The 23,581-nt window shown below is 43.6% G+C and overlaps 1 protein-coding gene across 1 annotated transcript; it reads right to left on the reverse strand.

Annotated features, from left to right (window-relative positions):
• Position 1: 1 nt before the first annotated feature.
• LOC109470292 (Wilms tumor protein homolog) lies at positions 2-22,567 on the reverse strand. Its single transcript, XM_019769206.1, has 6 exons — positions 21,955-22,567; positions 3,225-3,489; positions 2,526-2,698; positions 1,808-1,897; positions 1,285-1,368; positions 2-184 (listed from the first exon to the last, which is right to left on the reverse strand). Exons 1-6 carry the CDS (start codon positions 22,325-22,327, stop codon positions 63-65), a joined length of 1,107 nt encoding a protein of 368 aa, XP_019624765.1. The 5' UTR covers positions 22,328-22,567; the 3' UTR covers positions 2-62.
• Positions 22,568-23,581: the final 1,014 nt, after the last annotated feature.

The raw sequence follows: 23,581 nt of genomic DNA on the forward strand, positions 1-23,581 counted from the left end.
TTCGTGCTCTGCACGTTGCGTGACGTCATTGTTCGTTGCGCACACCGTGACGTGTACACACGTTAGAACTGCGTGTGCAGTTTGGTGAGGTTCCTCTGGTGCATGTTGTGGTGCCTGACCAGCTCGTCTGACCGGGCGAACCGCTTCAGACAGTTGGGCCACCGGCAACAGAACGGCTTCTCCCCTGAAAACACGAACAACACAGTCACATATCGTCATCAGGTTTAAAAAAACTACTGAAAGAAAGACCCGCTTATTTTCACATTTATGCTCTTACAAGCTACTGCAATTCCTGATTTTTTTTTCACTGTACTGTTATGTTCACTGTTTTCACTGTCACTTCTGTACCGTGAACTTATAATAACAGTTAACAAATAATTCCTGGACTTTCTTTTTCCTGCACCTGTCGCCACCGTGAATTTATAGTTCAGTGAACATGTCCATTTTTCTCAGACCGTTTACATACAGACCTACGATGGTACCTACGCAATTTAGACCTTGTGTTTATATACAAAAGGGCCATAGATATATCATCATCGGAGTATAACGTTATAATACAATTTTTTTATCTTCCCAAAACCTAGGATGTCAGTGACGTCATTGAATTCCTACGTCGAGACGGTATGACGTCACTGATGGCAAATGGACCAATGGCGATGAAGCTATCAGGTTGAACCTTCTAACTTGAATATATGTTTAAAATGCTTTTTGCAAGCTATGAATCAACTGTGACAATAACATATATACGTCCGCCGAATGCTAATGATCTTGATCTTGATACTGTACTGCGTAACACCCCTCGGTTGGGGTCAAACACGTAGGGGGGGGGTGGTCGGTGACCTGTCAGCAGCCCTCTGATTGGTCCCCGCTAGAAATCTACTGGATGCCATATAGAGTACACGGGGGGGGGGGTCGCAGCGCTCTAAATAGTCAGCGCTCAAGTGTAGAAAAACAGCTTCCTTAAACTTGGCCTCTGGTATTTCTGGTAGGGCCTGCGGAAGCTCCAGTCTCTTACAGTCCTTGGGAAGTACAAATACCTATAGCAATCCTTGTGGAATGCTGGTGTCTTGTAGGAACTCGGGTTTGCGTGCCGTGATTTGCGCGGTGCGGACGAAAGCTGAGTTGCAACCGGTAGGGCAATTTTATTTTGTCTGGCTTTGTGTAAGATAGTTAATCTACTGGCTGTCCTTCTGTTCTGTCAAGTGTCCCACCCTAGGTCAGAAACAAGCTTAGTTGTGCTAACATTAGTGGAATATGAATTTAGGTACTACTACTGCTGCTCACCTGTGTGTGTTCTTGTGTGCGTCTTGAGGTGGTCTGAGCGGGAGAACTTCCTACTACAGGTCTCACACGAGAACGGCTTCACTCCTGGGGATGTGAAGACATATTTGGTCAGATCCTCACAGTTTTTATTTTACCTTTTCCTATAAATCGGTGGTTTGGTGGCTTCAAGACAGTATCAAATTGGCAAGGCAGTATTAATTTACCACCCAAAGCATTTTTGGTTTTCATAAAAATAGATACCAGAACAAAGAAAGCACGATAAAAACATCTAAAAACACGACTAATAAAATAAGCTTAATCCTGAACCTCTTCTTAGAGAGTACTGTAGCATGACATTTGATAGTTCACTTGCAACCAAGTGCAATGCGTGAGGGCTGTCTTTGAAATGTCCAAACTGCTTTTTAGTGTCATAATGTACACAAATGTCAAAAGCAGGCATGAGAAATGGGTTATGAATTGATTCTGTTCGTAAATAGAGTAGTTAGCGGCTGTTTTCTGCAAGTAGGACATGTAGGAGACGCACCTGTGTGTTTCCGTATGTGTCTCTTGAGCTGGTCAGACCGGGAGAAACGCCTGCCACAGCCCGTGTACTCACACAGGAACGGCTTCTCACCTGCACGGGATAACAGTAACACAACATGCCGTAAGAACATTTAAATTTTACACTTCTTTCTAATATCTCTAATAATATCTTAATGTTTTCCATATGCATACGTCATGTCAATCCGGTTCATCTGATTAAAAATCAAAAAGTACAACCCGTATATGCAACGTGTCTTTCCAACAATAAAGATACCGTAGTGATTGCATGTATAGAGTAAAAGAAGAAAAAGCATACTACTGTCTGATCAACTTTCGTAAATACGTATTATGTAGTACTACTACGTTTGCTATCATGAGGTTTGACTTCTTAAGTTAGTGGATAATGAAAAGTCCCACGTTCTACATAATGAGTGAGTTTTGGGATCTTCGCAGAAACGTAGTCTTTTGGCGATCTTCTAGATCGTAAAAGGATGGGAGAATATAAATAAAAGAACAGCTAGTAGTACACCATAAATAACATGAACAAGAAAATGAATTCATATCGTTGTTTAGCATATTCCTCTACAATTGTTGTCAAATATACATGTAGTTACCATCGTTGCATTTCCCCATACACTGTACCATGCAGATATAATTGGTATGCAATAAAGTTTGATTAAATGATTTATTGATTGATAGTTAATAACATGGAGATCTACCTGTGTGTTTCCTGTTGTGCATCTGTAGATGAGACAGTTTGAAGTAGCGCTTGTTGCATGCTGGGTAAGGACAGACGAACGGCCGCTTCTCCTCCGTCATCAGCCTCACTGCGCATGTGCGCTGGATCTGCTCCAGGCCGCGGGGCAGGCTGGGACTGTGCAACCCCGGGTAGCTGGACCAATCAGAGAATCTTATTTTACATTTCGCAAACATACAATTCAAACGTATATCATAAGAAGTATTTCATATCACACAATATTTTTTATCTCCCTTGTTCCCTTGGTTGATCTGAATGGAGAGAAATGAATAGATGCTCTTTCTTTTCTCTAAGTCCTTGAATTATGCTGGTATATGTATTCGATCAAAGTTGAATTATCGACAGTTTATTTTAATTGCAAAAAACGAACGCGTTTTTATGCTGAATATTGTATGATGTTACGACGGCAAAAGACCTCAAATTCTGCCAGTTCTTTCTTGCAAGCTTAACCTTAAGTTAATCATATTTTTCTAAGACTAGGTGCCATCCGATTTGTAACGGGGCCCCTTTCACTCGCAGGCCCGTTACAAACTAGATGATAGAAAGAAAGGAAGTAAAAAAGAAAGAAAGAAAGAAAGAAAGAAAGAAAGAAAGAAAGAAAGAAAGAAAGAAAGAAAGAAAGAAAGAAAGAAAGAAAGAAAAACAGAAATATATTCTTTACCTGCAGTTTTCTTTCTTAGGTGACCTTGCGGCTGCGCAGTAATCCAGACTGGCTGCCATTGAAGCGGAGTACATGACATTGACGCATGCGCTGTAGGTGCTGCGGGCGTACTCGCAGTCCGCCATGTTGGTCTGCAGGTGGTGTGGTGACGTCAGAGGGCCCGGCTCACCGCCCTGTCGGTACGCATGCGCGGAACGGGCGAACATGGAGTAGCTCCTTGAGTTGATGTCGTCGGTCAGGCTGGTCGTGTCGTAGTTCGGAAATCCTGCAAAAAAAAAATACGGATAAAAACGAAAAAAGTTAGACACAATTGCAAAAGGAACAAGAAGTACATGTAGCCTCTACCAGGCACCGTGGATCGCTGGAAAGATAGTAGAAATTGGCCAAAATAAAGGGATAGTATGCCAGAGAAGATCCAGGGCAATAGAAGATCCGATTCGCGACGTGGGTAGAGGCTACATGTAATCCCGATTAATTAAGGATATAACACGTTTTGACAACAGTAATCATAATGTTAAACTCAAAACTTTCCTTAATTTTAATGGACTTTGACAAGAGGTAACAATTGCGATTTGGGACAAATATGATGACACTGACTTTTGACAACCAATGACAAACTATCTCTAATAATCTTCGAGCAGATGTTTAGGTGGCGTAAAAGACAGTAACAAATTATATTGGCCAAGCAGTATCCATTGGCCAGACTGTATGCGTTAGCCACCCAACAATGGATACACTCTGGGCAATGGATACTGCCTGGCCAATTTGATGCTGTTCTTCGCGCCACCTAAACATCTCTAATACTATCAGTTCAATTTTTTTTTATGGTTGCCTTTTTTGAGACAGCATTTTGTTTTGTTATCCACCGGATATTTGGATTTCTTACAAGATCGCGAGATTCACTTCAAGCAGGGAGCCTTGTTCTAAGTTATGCCATGAGAAAGTTCTTTCTCAGCAGACCGTTACCCAAACACTTCCCTGTGTGCACAGGGGTCATGGCAGAAAAGTTATCGTGAGTTCCTTTTTATCGCCGTATCGCAAGAAGGAATCTTACAACAGCGAACCTTTAGGCCACAGCAAGTCAATTTTATGGATGACATCCCCTGCAGACTCCAAATCTAATGCGAGCGGGCGAAAAAAAGAAGGCGGGCCAAAAAAAAAAGATCCCTACATCTTCAAATTTTGACATCATAAAGCTTGTTGAACAAGAAATATACCTATATTATGCTACGTTTATTGCCAACTATTACAGCATCCATGTCTCACTGAAACGGCTTTGAAAAATGAAAGTTTTCAATTATTGTACAAATGGTTTTGATTCAATGGGAACATCATATATACAGCCACCGGCACTGTCAGGGGGCAAGAAAATGTCTTGTTTTTTTTTTTTCAAAATCAGGCGAAAATCAATGCGCGCGCGCTGATGTCATCCATAAAAATTACTTGCTGTGGCCTTTTAACTGCGCGGCGGCGGAAGTCAGGAGACCGAGGTTACACCGAGGTTACACCGGCGGCCCGGCTTATTAACCACCCGATAACGGAGGAATTGTGGGGGATACACCGAATTAAGTCCTCGTTTCCTGCGTTTTGACAAGCCTTATATTAAACCAAGTCAGCAAGGCGAAGTGAACATACTCTGGAGTCAAGTGGCCTTCGAGTGTGATAACATGAATCGGTTATGTCATAACTTGTCAATGATATCGAAACCTTAGGACAACGGATTAACAATTCAAGCTGGATATTTGTTTTTATAGTATCTCAAAACTATATCAATACAACCAGTATTTAGCAACACTTTGTTAGAGTCTTAGAAAATACGGTAAACAATAAAACATAAGAGTGTTAAAGCTGCATAATGTAACGTTAGGATGATACAAAAAGTAAAATTTCTGGTCATTAAATCATCCCTACTCCAGTGCAAATAAGTGTCATTCCGAAAGTGGAAATGCAGAAATATGACGCCTTACGAGTCTGTTTAAAAGCTGAAAACTCCGGACTACGTCTTACCAAATGGTATATATGCGCCGAAGTTGGAAGAACTGCACTTCTAACATGACATCTGGGAAAACCATTGACCCGAATAGCTACGCCAACATTTTGATACACCCCCACCCCGTCTGCCTTTACTTTTGCCGTGCCCGACAAGGCGAACATCCACACATGGAAACTCCTGTTGCAAAATGCGTTTAGTACATTCTACAACATACATAACCTGTTTTTGTTAAAGGGGCATTAATTATGTAACATTTTTGGACAAAAAAATGAAATATCTGAATTGAAAAAAACTTCTACATTTAACATACTTGTGCAATTATTTCATATTTCTGACATTTATGATTGGTGCTAAAACAGCCCAACCGAGGCGCACTCAGTTTGTGGTACCACCACAAACATTCAGAATGTAAACAAACATGGCTGACAGCTGTGTTTCCAGCTTTTAAACACACTCGTAAGGCGTCATATTTTGGTACCTTCACTTTCTGTTTGGGACTTATTTGCCATGTGGAGTAGGGTTGATTCAACTTACTTTGTAAAGAAATGAACAGAAAATCGACTTTTTGTATCATCCTAACCTAACATAATATTTTATTGTTCGTCGTATTTTCTTAAACTCTGGAATATCATTCGATCCAGTCTTACAAACTTTATCAAAATGGCCGCCTTGACCCCTGTACGCTGATGACCTCCCCATCTGTGGCCGTCCAACAAGACCGGTGTCACCGTCCAGACAGGACCCCCACGATTTATGGCCCCCCCTTCACCGTGTTACATTCACCAACCCACGTACAGATAACACAAATTCGAACCAGGGACGGGACGGTCATACGTCACTCAACAAGTGAAAATAACGTTGACTGGACGGTCCTGGGTATTAAATGAAGGAAGGATTTATACAGGTGTGTGTTTGACAGTGAAGTCTGAGAGAAAGTGTGAGGTTCTGGTCTTATGTCAGCTGGACACTGCTTCCTTCCACAATACCGGAAAGAGTTGGTGGACAGTAAACCTTGGATAAACGAAAAAAAAAAAAAAAACAGAGCAAGAAGTACAACATACAAAGTTCTGTTGTTGTGTTTTTGTGTGTGGGACGTGGGAGGGCAACCTAGGCCTGTAAAGGAGTATATGCAACTGTTTTGCCTTCCCTTTCACTGTGAAAACCCGAATAAATAAACAAATGTATGGATGTATGCCAAAGACATGTTGGCAATATGTTTGATGACCTACATGTAAATGGATTTAATAGTTTATGATCGTAATCTTGTGGTACTGATACATCATTTCAATTAGTTGCGCAATTTTTGTAGTTCATGTTTTAATCCTTGTTGTTAATTATGCTACATGACTAACAGTGTTGACATTAACTTATTTATTATTAGCAAAATTTTACTATTTAATCATCACATTTGTCGTAACGTTCCCTGTTCTGTTCTGGGACTTCAAAATGTCAATAAAAACACTGCCAAAGCGAGTAGCCAACAAAACCTCATTGCAAGTAGAATCAGAAATGGCTTGACTCAGAAGCATTGGGTTAACTTGTCACACTAGGACGAAGAAGTATACATGTACTTTTTTTTAAAAAAAGGCCGTCATTTTCCAGAACTTACTCTCCAAACAGAGGTTTGGGTTTTGGGTTATTTCTGGCGTATTTCTAGGCTTTTATCTATCAGGGTTTCTTTTTTGCACTGGAATTTTTTTCACCCATCCCAACCCTGAAAACACGCCAAAAAATAACCCCAAACCTCTGCTTGGAGAGTACCCCGAACTGACACGAACACTTCAACTCTCGTCCAACAGGTGGTTGTCTTCAGTGGTCACGTGACCCGTGGTTGTACGAGACTTGTGACGTGATTAGGCCAGCGGGATCGGAGGTCGCATAGCTCAAAACTGCTTACAGAGGGAGGGGACTTTTTGTACTGGTGGGAACATTCAAAGCCAACCAATGCAATTTCATGGCAACAAATAAAATGGATACGGACATCTGTGTGATGTTGACATTTACTGCCATTTCTTTAATACTAATAGCACGTCTTCGTCATCATTTCACACTTGAAGTGTTTGAAATAGCCCGAAAACAAGCTACATGAGGCGTCTACTCATTTTTGGGTATTCTTAACTGTATTCCTTTAGTGACATCGTATTTTTGCCTCACATACATCCGTAGGATAGGTTTGATTCAACTTAACTATAATAAAAGCAAGAATGATAAGAAAATTGACTTTGAAAATCGTATTGTGACAAAAACGAATCAAACCGTTTTGATTTTTGCATTAAGAACGCGGCCCTTGGAAAGAACGTCAGTCAACGTGATTGTTGTCAAAATATGTCAAACACAATTTTCCCTTGAGACAATAAAACAGTCCTCACGTCAACAAGGCATGTGTGCAGTACTGTGGGAATTCCACCAAAAATAGTTTTCCGTTTCTGTAACTGCATGAATGAGACCGAGTCACGAATCCACCAACCGTGTACAAAGGTCACTCTCTGTCAGAATTTCCCGCCAAAATAATTCACCCAAGTATCGTTTGATCTCCGGCTGACAGGGAATTAAACGGATCGGACTTGACCTTGTGAATTCTGGGTGTTGAAATGAGCGGCCATTTTGTTGGTGAGATCGCGTGACATGTGAGCGCGGTACTAGCAGCTGTTGTTTCCTCCGCTGTCGTTCTTATCTTCGCCTCAGATCGACACGCTGGGAGCAGCTCCCAGAAAAAAAAATCGTGTAAGGAACAAATTTGAGTCGGACACGCTGACATTTGTTTCTACTGTTTGATCGTGCGATACGGCCATGTTTTGGCGGAGCGCTAAATTTTCGAGTTTTGCTGCGAACAAAGAGCATAGTGTAGCTTCTGGACCTGAAAGCTAATAGCCAATAATAATATGTGTTTCGAGGGTTTGGCATGGCCTTTTTAGCCTCTATCAGGTTTCGGAAGCGACAGGAAAGAGTAGAAATTTGCTTAACAGGAGTTGGTCCACTAAAGGAAGCTCTCGGAAGCGGCAAACTCTAGTGTGCTCCAACTCCCATGGCATTTTATCTGTCTATTTAGTCAATTTCTGACTCTTTCCAACCGCTTCTGAAGCCTGTTAGAGGCTAGTTTGGTCTCCCAAGATACGAAGAATTGGAGATGTAGACCATCTATGAATCATTTTTATAACATAGATGATAGTCGCTCAGTCGAAGCAAAGAATATCAAGGGTTACATTTTACGATACACAATTAAACAAGAACGTGGCATCATTACCGGCCTTTCTATAGAGTATGTCACAACACAAATCTATATAACTAAAGGTACATCATATGCTTTACATTGTTACCTTTTTGTTACCTACGTAGTGCTATGTACAGTCATTCGCACAGTATATAAGAACGTGAATCGAATTAATTCTCAGCGCAGAGAAGTGAGTTTGGTACAAGGTGTGGGATCATTTTGACACATGGGGCGGCTCTTGCTACGATCGAGTTCAGGTATAATATCGTCCTACCAGTCTGTCTAGTGTAGCTTCTACCGTACCAGGATCCAAAAACGAGGGAAAAGAGTAGAAAGTTTCTAGAAACTGACCCAACAGACAAATAATATACCAGGGGAAACTGTACTACTTCAGCGGACCAACTCTCTTTGCATTTTATCTGTCAACTAGACCAATTTCTACACTTCCAGCCGCTTCTGAAGCCCGGTAGAGGCTATCGCTAGTCCGAAGAAGAGACTATACGAGATGTTACAGAGATTGAGCTAGACGTGTCGTCTTCACTATCTAAATCAAAGGTCAAAGGCCTTGCCTGGCGGTGAAAAGATTTATACTGATCCTGACCACCCTGATCCCTCTCTCCTGATGGTTTGGGGTCAGCACAAGTTTGACTGACCAGCGCGCCAAGGACGGTGTTGACTTTTGCTGAAATTGAAGTCAAACATGGGTGCAGTAATTCAAGGACGTAAACCCGAGAAAACTGCGCCGCGGCGGGAAGGTTCGGTCCCTCAGGGTTCAATGTCATCCGTCTTGTTTCCCGCGTTCCTGTTTGTGTACATGACTCAACCACGCGTGAATTTTAACTGGTCTGGAGTGATTTCTGTGTTGGCTAGGCCACATAGCCTCTACAAGGCTTCGGGAGCCGGCTAGAAAGAGTAGACATTGGCCAAATAGAGAGATAACATGCCAAAGGGGGGTTGGTCCGCCATACAACATTTTGCTTGGGTGACTAAGGTCAAAACCATTGTAGAAACACGTTGTTCAAAGGGAGACAGTTTTTGGTTCGCTATTTCGAACTTTTGTTTGTCGTTTTCGATGCGGCATGTTCAAAAAGAAAAAAAAACCTCTCTATTCGTACCCTTTTCGCTGATTAACTATTTGTGAACATAAATAAAATGTTAAACTAATTATGAACATCAACTGATTAGGATGTGTTTCTGACAAAAAAAGAGAACATCACATTTCGCACATCAATAAAATGCACAATGTTTTCTCAAACGCGAAACGCAGTAAAACCACTACAACCCTTATATATCTGAAGACTATTGGACCAAATCTCTAATACCATTTTCTTTATCGAGAAAATGTCGAATGTTGGACTAAATGAAACACGGACTAACAACCTCAATTTGCCAGGTTAACTTGAAACTTGAATTATACGGCGTGCACTAAGACCAAGGTTACCCATTACTACACCTTCTCTACAACTAAACACATCACAACTTCTCTACAACTGAACACATCACAACTTCTCTACAACTGAACACATCACAACTTCTCTACAACTAAACACATCACAACTTCTCTACAACTGAACACATCACAACTTCTCTACAACTGAACACATCACAACTTCTCTACAACTGAACACATCACAACTTCTCTACAACTGAACACATCACAACTTCTCTACAACTGAACATATCACAACTTCTCTACAACTGAACACACACAAAGAAAGTTTTGGCCAGGAGACACTGGCAAGAACAGACAGACGCTCTGACAAGTGTAACTCGGCATGATACGGAGGAGGGGGTTTCTTTCCATTAAGTGAGACATCCTCCCTATCTCACGGTTTAGTAGCTCGCAAAAGAGATAGATAAGCTATCTTTACACGCCCAAGGAATGCGTCCGCTTCCACAGTATAGGCACGGCGTGCGAGTATCGGACCGCTCTGTTGACATTCTAACCAACCCGTGACAAATTGAATGTTAATTTAGGCTTTAGGGTCTCAGCAAACCTGGTGAAAACCAGAGGGTTAGGGAACGTCCCCAGTGACTGTCCGCCCGTCTGACAGTGTGTAACAAACGGCTGGCGGGCAGGAAAACCGATCTGACGCGCTCTAACTCCTCCTGTCAACGCCGGGAAACTGGAGATGTGTTTATTTGAGCAACATCGCCGATCGGAGAGATAAGACACGAACCGCCCGATAAAAGTGTAATTCCAAAGATGGCTCGAGCGGACAGTGTTATTGTGGTAGTGATAACGGTGTCAGGCAGACGGGAAGGGACGTCAGGGCGTACCGAGGACACCTCCCCCAGACGCCGGTGTCGGGTGGTACCCGGGCCGGGGTAGTTCTACTCCCGTCTGGTCCTGGTTTGGCGGAGTTAATGGGGTCACCTTAAATATTGACGCGGACTGTCGGACGGACCGACGCAGGTGTTCCAAAACATCTCCCGGGTTTCCAACTAATGTTTTCTTAACGATAGCGATCGTTTTCTCTGAAATCAGCTGACGGGACGGTCTTGTCCTTCAAGGATAAGAAAAAGAAAATGCCCGCAGAATCTTTGAACTTTCTTGTTCCTCAAGATTTGCCGGAATGAACTGTAGCTGTCTGTGCACTCATGTTGTACGGGCTACTTTGGACGAACATACGCAGCTTCTGGTAATTGCCTTTGTAACATTATGATTACAAAATACATGTAGCGTTCATAAAATACGACCATATTTTATTTGTCTGCCTTAAAAATGATCATAGCCTTTGAGTCACGAAGAAAGGGATTCCTATATGCACTTAGCAGACTTTTTAAAAAAACTATGTTTTTAAAATCTTAGTCAATGAAGTCTTGTCAATCAACTTTGTTCACAACATAAAAAGAGCTATGAACTATCGTCAACTTGGTAGTAAACCCGAATGAGGTTTAATTCTAGGCTTCGGGGCAATGTCGTCGGAGGTATTATGTTCCAGACATAACCAATGCACCTGTAGAAAAACTTCACGCTTAATCTTAACTTGACGGTGACTGGCGGAGACAAAGTGCACTGATGATAACCGCAGGACGGATCGTTTAGACGCCTTGAGAAAGCCAGCTTTCGTCACTTGTAACTCCGGTACAGGTGCGGTCAGCAGTCTGGGCACGAGAGTGGACAAGTGTGCAGGGCACGAGACTCAAAAATCGGAGCGAAAGGTCATAAAGGGTCATGAAATATAAAAAAAAATTAAATAAAGAACAAAACCGTTGAAATTCAAACGAATACGAACTATATCCCAAAATTGGATAATTTTATTTAGTCGCCAAGTTCTGGTAAGGTTTTTGGTTAGACACTTTGAGACGAGAGAGTTATACACATTTCAACAATGGCTGTGGGAGGGGGGGCAGCCTACATTCAGTAAAAACAAGGTACACGCAATGATTGAACATACTGCACGCCCGGCAGGCAGTTCTTTCAACCTTTTTCTTTCTACTTATCCGAAGAGGCTTTGAAGTATACGAAAAGTAACCGTTAGACCAGTCCTCCCCCCTCTCCGGTCAGCACAGGTCACCAACCGTGAAATTCAAATGACCGTCTGCGCGTTGGTCAGTCTACTAGTACGATCTCCAAGCAGATCTTTTCGGGTAGCCTCTAACAGGCTTCAAAAGCGGCTGGAAGAGTAGGTGTGACCAACTAGACAGATAGTATGCTAGGGTAGTTATCTAAAGAAGTACAGACTTTTGAAGCTTAGTCTTCGGGTGTAAGCCCTGGCCAACATACATGTAATGTCTTGCTCCCGAAAAATATCTGCTTATACAAATCTACCACAACAGTTCTACACAGCATGAAGGCATGCTAGCTACATGTAGTAACCACTTCATTTTCTCGATCAAAAACAAACGCCGGTCGCATGCTGCACGGGAGGCTACCATTTTCTTCTCCCTTTTTTCTTACACCCCTCCCCCCAGCCTTCCGGTCTTGATCTTCCAATAGTTAACGGCGCTATTGTGTCTTTTTCTTTCCTTCAATCCTACTTTTATAAGACAGTTGTCTCCACACAGTCTCCCCTCAGTCCTGACAGGAAAATCCAAATGCACAAGATGCTAATCTTTCTCCTTTCATCCTTTTTTTTCTTGCACCCCCACTCTCTACACTACTCTTTTTCTCCATCCAGCCTTCCGGTCTTCTAATAGTTTAAATTAACGGCGCTATTGTGTATTTTTCCTTTCCCCATCCCTACTTTTATGAGACAGTTGTCTCCACACAGTCTCCCCTCAGTCCTGACAGAGAAACCCAAGCCTATCCACAGGAGGCAATCTTTCTTCTTTCCTTCTTCTTTTTCTTGTACCCTCTCTCTCTACACTACTCTTTTTCTCCATCCAGCCTTCCGGTCTTCCAATAGTTTAAAATTAACGGCGCTATTGTGTCTTATTCCTTTCCCCATCCCTACTTTTATGAGACGGTTGTCTCCACACAGTCTCCCCTCAGTCCTGACAGGGAAACCCAAACCTATAGAGGGTCTGCACAGGAGGCTAATCTTTCTTCTCTCCTTTTTTTTCTTGCACAGTTGCACCCCCCTCCTTACACTACTCTTTTTCTCCATCTAGCCTTCCGGTTTTCGAATAGTTTAAAATTAACGGCGCTATTGTGTCTTTTTCCTTTCCTCATCCCTACTTTTATGAGACAGTTGTCTCCACACAGTCTCCCCTCGCTTCTGACAGAGAAACCCAAGTCGCCCCCGAGGATCGGAGTGTGACTGTTCACTTCCCGGAAATGTCAAGCAAAGGGACAAGAGTGATTCTTGACCTTGGCACTGACCTGACCTTGTCACACTTTCGCTAAAGGCGGCTGAGGATTCCATTTCAGGAGCCACTTTATCACTCTGGCAATGATAGCTAGTGTATCAGGACTTACTCTCCAAGCAGAGGTTTGGGTTATTTTTGGCTTGTTTTTAGGCTTTTTTATCGGGGTTTCTTTTTTGCACTGGATTTTTTTCACCCAAATTTTCCAAAATTTCAGTGCAAAAAAGAAACCCTATAAAAAGCCTATAAACAAGCCATAAATAACCCAAAACCAAAACCTCTGCTTGGGACTACCAAAGCGAATTCAGAGCAGTGAAACTGGATTTTAGGTCAATTTTCTGGTCATATCCAAAATGTAGTAAGTTGAATCAATCCTATATCCAAAGCATGATGATATATGTCCATCTGTAGGTATTATAATAGGCAAAAATGCGATGTCGCTAACGGAAAGTGGTTGCTTGTTTCGTATCATAGGCTGCTTGAAACTATTTATTCTGTATCTGTATAGCCGGCATAACCCCCATTCGGCGTAACACACCAGCATGTTGGTAGTTCCAGAAAATAAAGGTTGATTTTGGGCTATTTCAGACACTATAAGTGTGTAATGATGACAAAAATGTGCTATTAAGGAAGTAGCAGTAAAAAATGATATCTGACAGATTTCCTCATCCAGATTTTTTTATTTTTTATTTAAATTGCATAGGATGGGATCTCGCGAAACGCTGTGGAGAAAACTAGTGCTACCCGCGTTGGAACATACTGTTGTGAAACAAAACATAAAATGGCTGCCAACAGTACAACAGGACGATAGTTCCCAACTTTCCATGCTTGAGGCAATGGACTGTCAGAAAAAGCTGGCCGTACGTCAGAAAAAGCTTGAACCTTGCACCACAACGTTGATTGGAGTTCCATAGTTCACCGATATGTTTTGTCTGTGTGTGGAGCCAAGAATGATTCCACTCCTGACGTATGTACTTTACTGTTGGCTGAGTTACACTCTGTCGTCCCACATTCCTGAGGCGACAGTGCCTTACCGTCCCTCAGTCGTGTTGTTCCACGGTGCGTTACCGTGACCGAGATGTTGTTACAAGGATTATCATTGGCCATCAACCAAGAGATGAAGCACAGATTGGAGATTAATCACGAATCACCTACCCTCTTACTTCTACCTCCCACTGCGAGTCGCCCCCCACCCCCACCCCAGTTCGAACCTACAAGAAGTTCAAGAGTTCAAGTTCTTGACTCGGACTTACACAAGCCCACTTGGGTCCCGTATTTAGTTAGATTCACGACGGGGAGGGCCTCAGGGGGCCGGACATCACTCGGGACCCGGCGGCCACACACGCCACCCGCGCCGAAGAAATATGCCCGGAGTTGCCGGTCCTGACATTGCTTGGGAGGTTACGGAAAGTTCAACTGATCAGAAACACGGGGGCGTCTGAGGGGCGACAGGCACTGACCACAGGGAGAAAGAGGGGGTTATGAGTTCTTAAATGGCAACTAGTATTGGAAAAATCTTTTAGAAAGTACTTTTGCAAAATTCTTAAAATCCTTTCTTGTGCCAAACATTACAACACAGTCTCCTGTTTGCTACTGCTACTGTTTTATATAAGAACGTTATTGACATAACAAAAGTACAGCGACTTTCGTAACATCTATAACTAAACATACAGACTCGATACATGTTTCCTTCGTGGAAAAAGCTTTACTCATTCTCTCCAAGCAGAGGTTTGGGTTTTGGCTTATTGTCGGCGTGTTTCAGACCTGTTTATCCGACTTTCTTTTTTTGCACTGGGTAGGCGTAAAAAAGATGCCAGTGCAAAAAAGAAAGCACGATAAAAAGCCCAAAACACGCCGAAAATAAGCCAAAACCGAAACTCTGCTTGTAGAGTTCTTTACTCGTAGTTTGTTGAACTCTCATTCTTTTGGCACTCGCACTTACACACAAAATGGAAAATGGCACGATCTGACAATGAACGGTTTGTGTGCCAGTTGACATGATTTGAACTTGAAAAAGAAACTTGGGGGTGGACCAAACCATACGTTTGAACTTCGTAAACTTTATAAAGCCTTTGAAAACATACCAGAAAAATCTTTCCAGATAAGTTATTTTATGGGAGGCGCTAAAGATACCTTAGCGTTATTTCGAAGGTCGCTGGATCTGTTATCTGTTACCATCTTAATTACCTGTCTGATCGGACAATCAATTACCGTCGCATAAAAAGTGACTAATTCATCCCTCGCCATATTTCAGCAGTCTCCCCCGGCCCTGTACGTAAACAAAATGTCTCCTCCACCATTTAGTATTTTCTGGCTCGTTCCTCCGAGTTTCTCCCCCGCTAAGGGAGCACTTGTCCGAACCTATCAGCCTCGTCCAAAGTTAGCTGGCGGGGAGGACACAAGTACCTAGCCTAGAGAGCAGGCTACTCAATGCTGTATAGATACTTTTTAGTCAATAGTAGAGTAGAATGAAATACCTTTATTGTACGTTTATAGCCAAGTACAGGCAGTGTTAGAATTGCCCACCTGCAGGCTGTATTTTGCAGGGACAGTTTCTTCAAGTTCAATATTGCAGGAGAAAAATCAAGCAACCGGTACCTGCAATTTTGAAGAGTTCAAACAGGCTAGGGGTTCAATGGCGTTTTAGAGCTTTAGTGTTCACTACGGACTCTATTATAATATACAAGTAATTTTGCATGTAAAATTTTTGCAAACATGCAATTTTGTAATTGTATACCGAATAACCGATGCGTTTAGATCCAGGGGTAATGACGTCAGCTGCAAAAGACGGCAAAGTTCACTGTCCTCCCTGGAGCCTGCCGACGAGGCTATGACCGAGGCGGGGGTGAAAATGCCCCATTCCCCGTCCCATAACGTCTAATAACGCGCTCATAAGGGGGCTGCAGGCGGCGTGCTTCTATCGAAATGGCCAATTAACCTCTCGTACAACAGCGGGGCCAGCCCGACCCTCCCGTCACGACCCGGCCCCCCGCCGCCGCGCGAGCCGCGCCCGTAAATCCTGACACGCCGCCGGCTTGTTGTACCCGTGCGCCGCGGCGTCCTGCTCCGGCGATGAAAGCTCCTGTTGTCTGATTAATAGCCCGGCATCATGTGGTACTTATTAATAACATCGACGGGAGCAGGGCTCGTGCGCTCGGGTCGGGACCTGCGCGGGTAACTGCCAGGCTTCCCGCGGGCTGAGAGCGATGTCACGCCGAGAGAGACCACTGAGAAGGCACGGTGGACAGGAGTCATGTGTCCGCCGCGCTGAACATCCACTGTGCCACTTTTTTTATCCGCCGCCGTTTTATTTTTGGCCGTTAATGACATACAGTGTAGATAGTGATCGACTGTGAGATCCTATTAACTTCCATACCGTGTGGTTCGTATTAAAATACCAGCTTTAATACGAGTATGTCAGAGGCCGCAATGCCACTTGCAGTGTAATATCAGGCCATTCAACACTTCGTTAATAACAGTGTCCAGTGGAATGATACTGTCAATCCGATAGAGCAGATTAGCCTACTGTAGTCCTACTACTAGTGCGTATTTACATGTACATGTAGATAATAAGATATAGGTGGAAATCTAAAAGATTGCTGTCAATGTTACCGCATTCGGTGTTTATGGTTTTTTTGGGGCCAGGGAGGTGTAATAAAGGTTATCCATTTTTGCAACATTTTTATTCAATTTCAAAAATTTAAAGAGTATAAACACATTTTCTATGCAAGTCAAATATGTTTGGTAATGTTAACGTTCCCGTCTACAAGAGTGAGTCACTACTATACTCGAACTCGACAATTTTGTCTGAAAACCACTTGTTACAAATCCTAACCTAAAAAATGTTACTCGTACTGTTAAGATAAGATTGGCATACTTTATAATATCAACAGTGCTTTAGGATGCCTTGTCGCAAACAAGGGCCAGATGAGCCTAGGCTTGATACAGCTACTTTCTACGAGATTTCAATATCAAAGTGACGAGGTCGCTGTGACACATTTTTACTAGCTGGGGGTGTGATATTTTAAAGCAAATGACGGCAATAGCCAAATTACGGAGGCGCCGGTCTGGTTTATGATTGACACATTACTCTGCTGCAATAAGCAGTTAAAGTTTAAATTTCTGGCTTCTATATCATCATATAGAACTTGAGGATTTGCCACAGTGAAACTGTTCAATATGATAAAACATATACAACCTCAACTACTAGGCTTCGGAAGTGGCTGGAAAGAGTAGAAATTGGACAAATAGACACATGCCAGGGGAGTTGGTAACTAAAGGTGAACAGAGTTCTGGAGCGGCTAGCTGTACTCCTTCACCAACTCCCCCGGTATGTTGTCCGTCTATGCTGGCCAATTTCTACTCTTTTCAGGCACTTCTGAAGCCTGGTAGAGGCTACAGGTTTCTAGCGGGGCAGCGGAAATACAGAGCGGCAGTTTCTTTTCAGTGGGAAGGCCTTGTTCGGGGGAAAACTATCATCGGAGAGAGCTGAGCTAGCTACCCTAAAAGTCCGCGCAGGAGGCTATCAGAACGCTACTATTCTCTTCTTGCTAGATTTTTAGGAGGTTAATAGATACAAAGTGAAACTCAACAGTCTCAGAGCATGGAGGTAGAACCATGCTCAGAGTTATGTTTGGAAAAGTGACTAGCGCTGCCACACGTACGACCAGAAACCTCCTGACTCTGAAAACCTTCCCTTCCTCGCCACAAGATGGGATACGGGATCCTGGAAACCAATCGGCGGTGTGTTCCGCTGGGACGAGGGTTTGCCCAAACATTTGGCTTCCCCCACTCGCGCGCGTCCTCGCATTGTCACGCTTGGGCTGCGGTCCACCAGCATCTCAGGCACTCATCGGTCCAAGCAGATACTGGGAAGAGAATGCCCTTTTTTCGTAAGGCGTATTAATCAGGCCTTTTTAGTCTTCGTAATCCGCAGGCAGCCTCCCCACAAAATCAACGCAATTCGTAATAGTACATTAATAGCCGCAAAGCGTAAAGTCGTCATCAGTACTGAGACTTTTAACGTAATCGGCGGCAAAAATTTTGCGTAATTCGTAATCACTACCACCACCCCCCCATGCATGCCCTCGAGAATGTGTTGGGTTTTAAGACTGTTCTGTTTTATCAGAAAAACGGGACGTTTCAAAAGAAAAAAAAAAGGATCCGCTGAAAACATATGGTAGGATACTATCTCTGACCTGTGTTTGCTCTGGACCGGATTGTCTTGCAGTTATTTTCTGAGAAAATGGGGTAACAAATCGTGAGTTCGACTCACGACTCACGATCTTTTCGGCCATTTGTTCGCGGTTTCTAACAGTATGGACCAGACGTATGGTCTGTACTATGTATACAAAACTTGGTGCATCCGGACGTTTTCACCCCTATTTTGTTTGTTTGTTTGTTTGTTTGTTTGTTTGTTTCTGTCTTTTTTTGGTTTGGTATTTACTTGTATATATATAAAATCAGAGAGCTTTATATGACAGGTTCTACGATATAACTTCAGAGTACTCTCCACGCAGAGGTTTGGGTTTGGGGTTATTTTTTTAGTTATATTTTATATTTTTTCACCCAACCCAACGTGAAAAAAAATTCCAGTGCAAAAGAGAAACCCCGATAAAAGGCCTAAAGCACGCTAAAAATAACACCAAACCCAAACTTCTGCTTCGAGAGTAACTTCAGAAGACGTTTATACTGGCGACTGGCGGTGGCCAATGTGGCCCGGGACACGGGATCTAAAAAAAGAGAGACGCCTTTTCGGAAAGTCCGGACCGGTTCCGGTCGTTACAACAAGGACTACTTCGGTTTTGTAGTTTTACAGACTCAGGATAAGGATGTTATAGGTGTAAGATTTCTCACGGTCTTCTCCCATTCTAGACGCCTTTATTATTATAAGGCCACACCGATTTGATTTTATGGATGACATCCTCTGAAGAGCCCCAAACTAGTGCGCGCGGGCGGATAAAAAAAAATTCCGTCCAAAAATAAAAATGCTACTAAACCACAGGAATACAAAGCTGGCATTGTAAATTTGCGACAGTACTTAGCGACGTATACGACAAGCCGGCACATGCTGACTTTTTGCGGCATTCATGAATCGGTACTGCGCTCTTATGTACTGAGCTTTTAGTCGTGGAGCGTCGGTAGCCTGGGTGCCCGGCTCCGTATTGTCGCGAACTACCATGGACTACCCAGGCCTAGAGCCAGGCCAGAGCTTCGGTGGACGTGATTTTTTTTTGAGGGCGACAGGCGAAAATCAATGCGCGCGCGGATGTCATCCATAAAATTAAGGCGGTGTGGCCTAATTTTAAAATCAAGGGCTGAAACATACGAAATACGAGTTGAAAATCATATCTTTATAGTTTGTCTCCTACATTAACTACTCGTAAAAAATGTGAAATTACAATAGTGTTTTTATAAACGCGTCTAAAACTATGTAAAATTCGACATATTTTCGTAAAGAGATGCACGTTACTTCAACCTCAAGTTCGTTTCACTTTTTCTGACGCTCAAGAGGAGCATTCCGCGGTCAAATATTTTCTTGTATTTTTGTAGTTTTCTTCCTTTCTATTTTATCACGATGTTTGTAGGGAGGATGGCCTGTCGGCTACGCTAGAATTGGAGGTCGTAGAGTCGCTAATCGGCCGTGGGAGGACACCGCGAGCCCGTCCCGCCCGCCACACACACGCGAGCCCCGCCAGCCCAGCGCCGCGGCGCGCGCTACAACCGGAACCGACAACAAAAGGAGAATCACTTTACACCCCGGCATGGACAGTCGCGATGCGCTCGGATGGCTTCAGGATGGGAAGGGGAGGGACAGTCTCGCAAATGGGACGTCTGTCTTGCTACTTGTGTTACTTTCTAGCCTCTATCAGGCTTCATTCTGGTCTCTATCAGATAGCCTCTAACAGTCTTCAGAAGCGGATGAGAAAAGAGAAAAAATTGGCCAACTTGTCAGTTAACACGCCAGGGACTTGGTCCGCTAAAGGAGTGCGTGTTTTTTGTTTTTCGGGAAAGGCAAACTGTACGCTTTAGCGAACCAACTCCACTGGTACTATAGTATGTTATCGTCTATTTGGCCTCTTTCTGGCCTCCTCAGAAGCCTGGCAGAGGCTATCACCCTCTAAAACCTAATGAAAAAGCCTGCATTATGAATGTCAAAGATATTGATTATTTTAGTGTTAATAGTACTTTTTTTTGTCCATGTTTTCAGGAGAGGGTCACATATACGTTGATAGAATTCGAATTTGCTTCTAGCTGACGGTACTATGGAAATGGAAAGTGAAAGTTTTTCACAGAGAAAGTTGCCCAGACAAAAGCGGAAGCAAGCCAATCGACATTCACCCATTCTCAAAAATGGTGTATAAGGCCACACCAAGTAAATTTTATGGATGACGTCCTTTAGAGACCCTATATCTAATGCGAGAGGGCGAAAAAAACACAAGAAGGGCCCTACAAAACAAGATGCCTAGATTAGAAATATACTAAGAGACAACAAATCGTACGGTTAGGACAGAAATTGATTTAGGTGACACAGATTAACAAGCAAGAAAGCAATACATCAGGTGGAACAGCAGTTGTTGTCCTGTCCTGTTTCTTTCATTACATTTTTGCAGGCCTGCAGAAACAAAGCATGTGCTCTTTCATTTCGCGTTACGGGTTTCAAGTCAATCTAACGATTTGCGGCACTATCGTGACGCTTTGGCCATAGTTACAGGAAGCGGAATTTCTTGTTTTTTATTCTAGGAACAGGCCAAAATCAATGCGCGCGCGGACGTCATCCATAAAATTTACTTGGTGTGGCCTAAAAATGAAAAAAAAAAGGATCGACACCGACAAACAAGACTATCGGCAATCATACACAGCTCATAGACAGCTATGAATATGACAAGAACATTTTTTTTTCAAACGACACGGTCATGAGAAACTGGTAGCCTCTACCAGGCTTCAGGGGCGACTGGAAAGAGTAAAAATAGGCCAAGTAGATAGATGACATGCAACAGTTTGCCTCTTTCTGCTCTTTCCAGGCGATGCTATTGTAGATGCTATAGGAAAGCGGCACATACAACTCACCCTAGAACGGCTTTTACTACAACACATACGTCCTAATACACATCCGTAGCCATATAGCACATGTGTTTTGAAGGACATGAAAATGAGAAGGTAACACGAAGTAAAAAGCCTCATAACACCATGTACACCGAATGACAATCGTAACGCGCATTAGATAAAAGACAGCTAACTTTTCGTAACCCTCGGTCCTCTACGCGCAATATTTGTTCTGCGTTTGGAAGTCTGTGTGGACAAGAACGATAAATTTGGAAAGCGTGGGCTCCATGTCTACGGCATAACACATGTAGCTCACAATTCCTGTACATAAAGTGTAATAAGCATGTTTTGGAGACTACAGTTCTGAACACGTATGCAATTTGTTGCTAGCATGTGAGCACATGTACATGTAACATTCTACGCTATCATAGGGGGCGGTCGGTTTATGGGATATGTTTAACGTTAGTCTCTGCAAAGTCAGCACTTTCGGGTCAAAATCATGCAAGTTCGCAGCGTGACAGGTACAGCCAAAGTCTCGTTTATTTGATACGGTACTGGACGTTTGTGAAGACAGACGTTAAAACTGAAACTCCGACTATCCTACACAGGAAATACTGCAGTTGTACATCACAAGCAAATCCGCGAGTGCGGCAGAAATGCAACACCAATGTTTGTATATCGAACAAAATTAAAGTTTTCTCCAAGAAAAAAAGTTTGAGTAGACTAACCCTGAGAGCAGGACGGTGTGTCCATCTGACGGCTGATGTACGTGGGGCTGGGGAACAGCTGGGCGGACTGGCTCGACACTGCCGCCGAACAACCGTGGCTGGGCGACCCGGCGGGGAAGGCACCGTACCCTCCCAGGGACGTTCCTCGGGGGCTGGTGGAGAGGTGTACCGAGAAGGCGCTGGTGTAGCCACGGTCCTCCTCGTGCGCCCAGGCCGGTTCCTGCTTGATGCCCGGCGGCATGAAGGACGGGTAGGAGCCGGTCCCGCTGGGGTAACCGAGCTGGGGGAAGTCGAGCATCGGCGGCCAGGTGGGGGCCGTCCCGCCTTGCGGGCTCTGGCGGGGCGGTAAGTAAGCGGCGACGTCGCTGGCCATCACGAGAGAGTTCTTCACACGAAAGTGACCCAACAACTACCTGTAACCGGCTGGCAACGTGACGAGTCTTTACGCCGGGGTGGCGAATTTCACGCGTCGGCGATAAGCGTCGTTAGCCACCGACTAGCCTCTGATCGTGACCGCGGTCTGAGATCGCCCTGCACGAGCCGTGACAGGATCGGTGTGACACGGGAGGCGGACAGGGGAACACTGGCTCCTCAGCCTGCCACGCAAGGAGTTCAGCACGAGTCCCCAGGGGACAGGGGCTAGAGGTTACGTAGGCTGTTTCGCAGCGGCCCAGCAACAATAAATTCTCTTTGATGACGCTATAGAATGTCGGCTTGCTCCCTCATCACACTAGGGTGAAAGTTGTTTATAAGTGGCCCTCACAAATTACATAGGAAATAAATGAAAGAATTTAGACAAATCAGCTTGATATGCGTCCTTTGGTAAAATAGTTCAACTACTCAAGTAACCAGGGGCATAAATAACAAGTGTGTTTCCATTGGTTGAGCTGTAACTTCGACTCAGACGTTTTGGCAGGGCAAATAATATCGGATATCAGTCACGACTTACCAACACCAGGAATACGTCGTCGCAAATTTCTGCAGACCGGCTACTGTTATTTCTGGTTTCAGAAGCAATGACAAGTTCTAGTGCCCAGCAAAAAAGTGGAACCTGTTCGACTCACCGAAGGTTATTGAAAGAACATCTATTTCTCCTTGTTGGGTCAATTTTCACTTGATTGTGATATATATAAGAAAATATGTGTATAAGAAAACGACACATTTTATATTTCTTAAAAAGTCCCGATGAGAAAACCAAAACACTTCAACATCCAGCCCCCCCCCCCACACACACACTGACACCTTGTACCGTCGACAGTCATAAACCTACACAGAAATTTATTTCGCGGATTTAGAGTAAATTCTAGGCTTTATACCAGTATCTACGGTACTTTATCCTGGGTTCCAGACCCATAGCACTATGTGTGCTATGGGTCTGGAACCCAGCTGGCTACGGTACTTCAGAGGCGACTGGAAAGAGTAGTGGTAAGTTAGCGGACCAACTCCACTGCCATGCTATCTATTTCAGTATTTGACCAATTTCTACTCTTCCCAGTCGCCTCTGAAGCCTGGTAGAGGCTTGCTTATAATCTCCAAGCAGAGCATACGGTGGCAAGGTTATTGGCCAGGGGAGTGTCCATTGCATTGACATGCATACTGCCTTGCCACCGTATGATCTGCTTGGAGA

This window comes from Branchiostoma belcheri, unplaced genomic scaffold (assembly GCF_001625305.1).
Source record: "Branchiostoma belcheri isolate BF01 breed outbred unplaced genomic scaffold, Haploidv18h27 scaffold22, whole genome shotgun sequence".
NCBI lineage: Eukaryota > Metazoa > Chordata > Leptocardii > Amphioxiformes > Branchiostomatidae > Branchiostoma > Branchiostoma belcheri.